The sequence below is a fragment of the Bison bison genome, unplaced genomic scaffold, assembly GCF_000754665.1.
Source record: "Bison bison bison isolate TAMUID 2011002044 unplaced genomic scaffold, Bison_UMD1.0 scf7180017861823, whole genome shotgun sequence".
Classification (NCBI taxonomy): domain Eukaryota; kingdom Metazoa; phylum Chordata; class Mammalia; order Artiodactyla; family Bovidae; genus Bison; species Bison bison.
In genome coordinates this window covers 16,489-23,841 of record NW_011492395.1, presented here as the reverse complement: position 1 = coordinate 23,841, position 7,353 = coordinate 16,489, and the positions used below count along the sequence as shown (strand labels likewise).

The 7,353-nt window shown below is 57.8% G+C and overlaps 1 protein-coding gene across 1 annotated transcript in view; it reads right to left on the bottom strand.

Moving 5' to 3' along the window:
• The window catches only part of LOC104983153 (lateral signaling target protein 2 homolog), a gene marked incomplete at its 3' end in the record, with an annotated part of 5,592 nt that extends 2,698 nt beyond the window's left edge, over positions 1-2,894 (bottom strand). The window contains exons 1-3 of the mRNA XM_010832621.1: positions 2,816-2,894; positions 1,284-1,400; positions 108-212 (exon numbers count right to left, since the gene is read on the bottom strand). Coding sequence (XP_010830923.1) covers positions 108-212; positions 1,284-1,400; positions 2,816-2,894 — 301 coding nt within the window. The remainder of the gene's footprint in view (positions 1-107; positions 213-1,283; positions 1,401-2,815) is intronic.
• Positions 2,895-7,353: the final 4,459 nt, after the last annotated feature.

Genomic DNA, 7,353 nt, shown 5'->3' with positions numbered 1-7,353 from the left:
CCCACTGGAGGAGGGCTGCTGCCAGACTGCAGGCCAGAGCAGAGGGGAGACATCCAGATGGAGTCCCGGCTCTCTGCTCAGCCCACTGGCCCCCGCCCCTCACGCACCTTCCAAGTCTCCGTCTCGGGTCTTGGCGGCGAGCTCGGAGGATGACAGGGTTTCCTGGCACAGGGCACAGTCCTCCAGAGCCGCGCTCCGCAGGGTCTGGGTGACTGGAAGAAAGTGTGGCCACTGGGCTCAACCGGCCACCACTCGTGCCCGGGAAGTATGCCTGGGTGCGGCCAGTGGAGGGCAGCCCCCACTGCACAGTCCCACCCGCGGAGGGGTCACCGGGGCCCTCACCCACTGCCTGGCAGGCAGGGTGCTGACCCAATCCTGGGAGTCTGTCCATCTGAGTGCCCCCACATGGGCAGCTGGCTCCGGACCCATCCACTGTCTGTGTGTGGTCAGGTCCCGCTGGACCGTGGCCCCGAGGCGGACAGGGGACCAGGCCTGGCCCCGGCCCTGGGGCCCACACTCCTTGCGTGCAGAGGCCGTCCATGTCACTGCCCTTCCTGAGCAGCAGTGGTCCTCAGGTAGCCCCACCCAGAATGCCCGGGTACATGGGGGCAGTGTGGCCCAGCAAAGCGGACCTCGGGAGGCAGAGCTGGGTGGGTACACAGGACAGACTTCTCCCCGGGGCCTGGGCCGGCTGCCTCGTCACTCTTGAGCAGAAGCCCCTGGGATGGGGGGCCTCTTGCCCAGAGCCAGAGCCTCAGCCCCGAAGAGGGGTGGCACCAGAGGGGTGGCTCCCCTCTCCCACGCTGGGACCCCACCCGGCCCTTGCCTCAGCATCCCCTGCCTGACTCCTGCTCCCTCCCCAGGTGCCCATTCAGTGTGTGTGTGTGTGTGTGCACACTCTGGTGTGAGGCAGGTCACAGAGGGCCACTTCCTCCTGGAGCAGGGGGACCCGTGTCCCCTCCCAGACTCTGGGCTGGCGTCTCATTGCTCTGACAGACGGAATTCTGCAGAAGCGACACAGGACCACTGGGTCCCGTCTGTTCGAGGAAGGGCACCGTGCCTCCTCGCCAGTACGCGATTGCTGCCGCTGCTCCTGGCAGTGGCCTCGGGGTACCCGGGGCCTGCGAGGTGTGCCTCCGCCCCCCAGCGGACAGCCTGGTTCGGCTGGGGGCTTCCGCCCGCAGGGCGTGGTCATGCAAGAAGGGTGGCCCGGGAGAGCAGGTTTCCACCGACTTCCTTGGGTGGGGGCGGCGCGCCTCTGAGCCCGGCCGGCGGACACTCACCTTTCTTCAGCTTTTCCTTGTCGTCCGTCTCTGGCTTGGTGGCCATGACCTGAAAGAGGGTCTTCAGGATGCTCCTCAGGTCGCTGGCATAGTTGGTCTGCAGCTGGTCGGCCACGCCTGCGGGGCACGCGGGGAGGGCAGGGGAGGCGCTGCTGGCTGCTGAGCAAGCTGTGGCTCAGGGCCAGAGACCAGCCCGTCCTTGGATAAGCCAGGGCGGGAAGCGGCCCCCCAGCCCCCCAAGGGTCCCTCTGGCAGAAGCCAAGTTCAGGAGGCAAGGGAAGGAGGGGATGGGCCCACGACCCAGCAGCGCCGCCCCCCTCCCGCCCGGGCAGCGGTTAGTCTCGTTCATACTTTTGTCCTGGGGTTCTCAGCCACGGCCACCAAAGGGCTCTGGCTCCTCAATGAGGGATGACCCCGCACCCCCAAGTGTGCCCACCCCTGTGGCAGCTCCTTCCCCATCATGGCCACCTCGGCCAGCCCTTCTGGGGGCCTGCCCAGACTGGGGGGCCCTTGGGGCTGCCCCCACCCTCACCAGCTGAGGTTTCCTCATCCCTCAGGCGGGTGGGCTCAGCCCTCCTCAGTGAAAAGCTCTTCGAGGGCTGGTGGGGCTGCATTCACTGCAAGGCCAGGGGGTGACCGCACCTGCCCCCTACCCCCCGGGGCCCGTCACCACGCCCACACTGTGGCCAGTGGTTCTGGAGGGTTTCCTGCTGTGTCAGCAGCCCTGCCAGGCACCTGCTGGGCCTGCTGTTCCCCAGACCGCAAGACAGACCCGTGGATTTGCGGTGGGTTCTGCCAGATGTTTGAATGGAGGCTCGGAGTCACCCCCGAGCCTGGCCTGGCTGGGGGCCCTGCCTGTGGGACCCTGGGCAGTGCAGAGTGACACCCCGGGACTGTGACCCTGACCCTGCAGCGTCTGCCAGTCCACAGGCTGCGCCCCCCGCTGCTCCACCCCACGGCCTGGGGTCAGAGGATGGGCCTGGTGGACAAGCCTGGACAAGGCTGCAGGAGGGGCACTGCCTGAACGTGGCTGGAGGAGGGGCTGGATGGCAGGCAGGCAGCTGGGAGGGAGACCCCACCACACAGCCACGCTTCTAAATCAGGTGCCTGCCCCAGCTACTCACAACACATAAAACTAAGGCAAAAGGTGAGAAAGCCGCTGCGCTCACGCCCGTCTCTGAATCCCAGGAGATGAGCAGTCGTCGTCCCCCTCACCCAGGGGACGGAAGGAAACAGGATCAGTTGGGACGTCAGATTGAACAGGACCTCGCGGGTGGGTGGCGAGGGCCCCCAGGCCCGGCCTGGGCTCCCACCCCCACACTGAGGAGAACCTGCGGACGCACGACGCCCGCCTCTTGGCTGGGCTCCTCTCGGGGCTTGGGGCAAGGAAGTGACGTGGTAAGGGAGCCCCTGGGCAGGGCCTGCACCCCAACCTTTCTGGGGAGACTCCCGCAGCACGCCAGCCACTGCCTGAAGCCTGCCCACTCCCCGTGTACCCCCGAGCCCATGCCCACCCTGGGGCGACGGGGCACCTGAGATACAGACAAACAGGCGGTGGATGAGGTCCCGGCTGCCGCGGAACCGGGAGCGCATCTCCTCTCTGACGGCCATGCGTGCCGACTCGGGGCTGCTCGTGTCTGGGGAGCAGGGACCAGCCGTAGAGCCGCTGCACGGAGAAGGAAACACAGGGGCTTGGCTGCAGGCAGTGAGGGGGGACAAGACTTCCCCCCGGAGGGCCCCCCACCCCGCACCTGGGTGAGCCCCAGGTCCAACCCCGGGGGCTGAGCTCGTCCTATGGAAGCGTCCTCACCCCACTCACACCCTCTGCAGGGGCTGGCAGGCCCCAAAACATGTGTCCACGCCTGAACCTGGAACCCCGCGGGACCTTAGTTGGAAAAAGGTCTTTGCAATCGAGGTAAGGATTTTTAGTGTTATTTTTGTGGCTGTGCTGGGTCTTGGGTGCGGGCAGGCTTTTCTCTAGCTGTGCTGAGAGGGCTATGCTCTAGTGGCTGCGTGCCCGGTGGCCGCGTGCCCGGTGGCCGCGGGCCTGGTGGCCGTAGGGGGTGTCCTTTGTGCAACGTGAGCTCTGGGACCTCGGGCTTCAGCAGTCGTGGGTCGCGGGCTCACTTGTCCCTCGGCGTGGGGGCCCTTCCCGGATCAGGGATCCAATCAGTGTCCCTTGTACTGCCCGGTGGATTCTTAACCGCCGGCCCAGGAGGGAAGCCTCAAGCTAAGGACCTGGAGAGGAGACGTCCTGGCTTCTCTGGAGGCCGTAACCCGAGGCCAGGAGTCTTAGTAGGAGGGGAGCGGGGAGGACCAGTGACCATGACACAGAGATCTCGGTAACAAGGTCACAGGCCAGGGGACTCCTAGAGTCACCGGAGGCTGGAAGATGCAGGAAGGACCCCTGCCCAGAGCCTCTGGAGGGAGCGTGGCCCCGCCAGGTTCAGATCTCGGGTCTCCAACCTTTGAGAGGAGAGATTTCTGTCGTTTCCAGCCCCTGGTCATGGTGCTCTCCACCGAGACAAGCCCTCCGGCCCCCGCGCACGCCCTGGCCCCGGCCCAGGGGCCCTGCTGCAGGCACTGTTAGCTCTGCTGTTCAGGGGTCACCTCGAGGCCCCAAGTAGCAGCCGCAGCTGAGGCTGGACTGTCTGGGTGTCCATTCACCCAGCTGCAGGGGGTGCGTGCGCTGACCTTTCAGTCCTTAAAATAATGTCCCTCTCGTCTTCACCCCGTCGGTTTTTCCCACTTTCTGGGAAATTTCCTCCCCACCCCCCCAATTTTCCCCTGGACATTTTTGCTACTAAGGTTTTATTGGGTTGGCCAAAAAGTTTGATCGAGTACGCTGCTGCAGAATTCATTTCCTCCTCTCTGGTTTCACGTATGTGAAATCTTTTATCTATCTAGAAATATTCACTATAATTTTTTTTCCACTATAATTTTTTAAAAGCTGCCTTTGGGGGCCTGCAGTATCTCTGCTTTCGCTTTTCTGCGGGGAAGTTGGGGTTTTTCAGGCTGGAGGTCGGCCTCAAATGCATGGGATCCTGGTGTCAGACAGAGGCCCTGGTGGTTCAGACAGCGGGCCCCTGCGTGGCTGCTGGGAGTGAACTGGCCAGTGACCATGGGGAGAGGCCCCGATGCCATACTGGTGGAGCTGACGTCCCCCCAGCCCAAGGTCAGCAAGCGCCTGAGAGTCCGCCCTGGGCAGCTGTGCACACGGCAGCACCTGCGGGGCAGCTCTGGAAGTCCCAGCAAAATCCAGCAGCCATGGAGGACAGCCCACCGAGATCACGTCAGGCCACAGCCTGCCTAAGCGACGGGAGAGTGGCCCTGGCCCCTCGTGGACATGGGCGCCCCCCACCTACAAATGGCAGAGATGGGTGGGCAGCCAAATGGTATCTTACTAAGGGGCATCTCTCTTGGCGTCCAACCACCAGGAAGCTTGGAGACGGGATGCACCTGGGAGTTCAGTGCAGGGGGCCAGGGGAAGGGGCCCAGACTGGCTTCTCAGGGTCCCCTCCGCAGTCAAGTGGGGGTGCGTTTGACTAACACACTCGGGCAACGGGAACATCTGTCTCTGAGTGTGTAATGCTTCCCCAGAACATGGAGGAGTGATGGGAGGTGCTGGAGAGGCCGACACCCTGCTCCGCTGAGACCCTCGTGATGACCGAGAGCCCTCCCTGCCCAGACTGCCTGTCTTGTCCCCAAGACGAAGCCCCTGGCTTTCCGTTTGGGGGTGTGACCCTGGCCGCGCCCTCCCTGGGAGCTGAGTAAGGAAACGGGGTGAGCGTCACTGTCCAGGGTCCACGTCCGTCAACAACCCCGGCTCAGCTCACAGCCTCACCCAGGAGATCTGAAAGCAGGAACCCAAACAAATGCTTACACACGAACGTTCACAGCAGCATTACTCACAAGAACCAAAAGGTGTAACAACCAAGCACCCATCAGCAGATGATGGGTAAACAAACTGTGGTCCAGCCACACAGGAATATTATTCAGCTTTAAAAAGGAGTAAGATTCTGACACCAGCTACGATATGGATGAACCTTTAGGGCATTATGCTAAGTGAAACAAGCCGGTCACAAGGGGACAATCACTGTCTGACGCCCCTTACACGAGGTCCCTACAGGAGTCAGATGCACAGAGACAGAGTGGTGGGTGCCAGGGGTCAGGGAAGGGGGGCTTTAGTGGGGACAGAGTTTCAGTTTGGGATGATGAGAAAGTTCTGGAAAAAGTGGTGATAATCATACAACACTGTGAATGTGCATAATGTCACTGAATTGTACACTTAAATACTGTTTAAATGGTAAATTTTGTGTTATATGTATTTTGCCAAAATTAAAAAGTAGAGGAAAAAAGATTTAGGACAGGGGAAAGAAAGGAAATGGAACTGAAAAGTCTAGATGGCCAATAGCATTGATGGTTTGGCATCAATACAATAGGTTAGAATTACATTAAACTGTATACTTTTATAGTGTGTATTTTTAATAATTAAAAAATGAAGCACAGTTGATTTACAATGTTGTGTTAGTTTCAGATGTACAGCAAGAGTTATGAACTCATTTCATATGCTAGCAAGGTAATGTTCAAAATCCTTCAAGCCAGGCTTCAGCAATACGTGAACCGAGAACTTCCAGATGTTCAAGCTGGATTTAGAAAGGCAGAGGAACCAGAGATCAAATTGCCAACACCTGTTGGATCATAGAAAAGGCAAGAGAATTCCAGAAAAACATCTATTTCTGCTTCATTGACTACGCTAAAGCCTTTGACTGTGTGGATCAAAACTGTGGAAAATTCTTCAAGAGATGGGAATACCAAACCATGAAACCTGTAGGCAGCTCAAGAAGCAGCAGTTAGAACTGGACATGGAAAAGCAGACTGGTTCCAAATTGGGTAAGGAGTACATCAAGGCTGTATATTGTCACCCTATTTAACTTCTATGCAGAGTACATCATGAGAAACGCTGGGCTGGAAGAAGCACAAGCTGGAATCAAGATTGCCGGGAGAAATATCAATAACCTCAGATATGCAGATGACACCACCCTTATGGCAGAAAGTGAAGAGGAACTAAAGAGCCTCTTGATGAAAGTGAAAGAGGAGAGTGAAAAAGCTGGCTTAAAGCTCCACATTCAGAAAATGAAGATCATGGCATCTGGTCCCATCACTTCATGGGAAATAGATGGGGAACCAATGGAAACAGTGACAGACTTTATTTTCTTGGGCTCCAGAATCACTGCAGATGGTGACTGCTGCCGTGAAATTAAAAGACGCTTGTTTCTTGAAAGAAAAGCTACGTCAAACCTAGACAGCATATTCAAAAGCAGAGACATTACTTTACTGACAAAGGTCCGTCTAGTCAAAGATGTGGTTTTTCCAGTGGTCATGTATGGATGTGAGAGTTGGACTATAAAGAAAGCTGAGTGCCGAAGAATTGATGCTTTTGAACTGTGGTGTTGGAGAAGACTTGAGAGTCCCTTGGACTGCAAGGAGGTCCAAGCAGTCCATTCTGAAGGAGATCAGTCATGAATATTCATTGGAAGGACTGATGCTGAAGCTGAAGCTCTTAAGACTTTGGCCACTTGATGGGAAGAACTGACTTATTAGAAAAGACCCTGATGGCGGGAAAGATCTTGAAGGCAGTAGGAGAAGGGGACGACAGAGGATGAGATGGTTGGGTGGTATCACCAGCTTGATGGACATGAGTTTGAGCAAGCTCCAGGCGTTGGTGATGGACAGGGAAGCTTGGTGTGCTGTAGGCCATGGGGTCGCAAAGAGTCGGACACAACTGAGTGACTGAACTGACTATAACTCTTGTATTTTTTTTTGTTACATTTATTCCAAATATTTAAATCCTGAAGCGAATGCAAATAAGATTTTTTAAAATTGCTACCATATCTTAATATAATCGGGTCTTTAACAGTAACAGCTTTATTGATATATACCATATATATACATACGCTGCTGTCGCTTCAGTCGTGTCCGACTCTGTGCGACCCCGCAGACGGCAGCCCCCAGGCTCCCCCGTCCCTGGGATTCTCCAGGCAAGAACACTGGAGTGGGTTGCCATTTC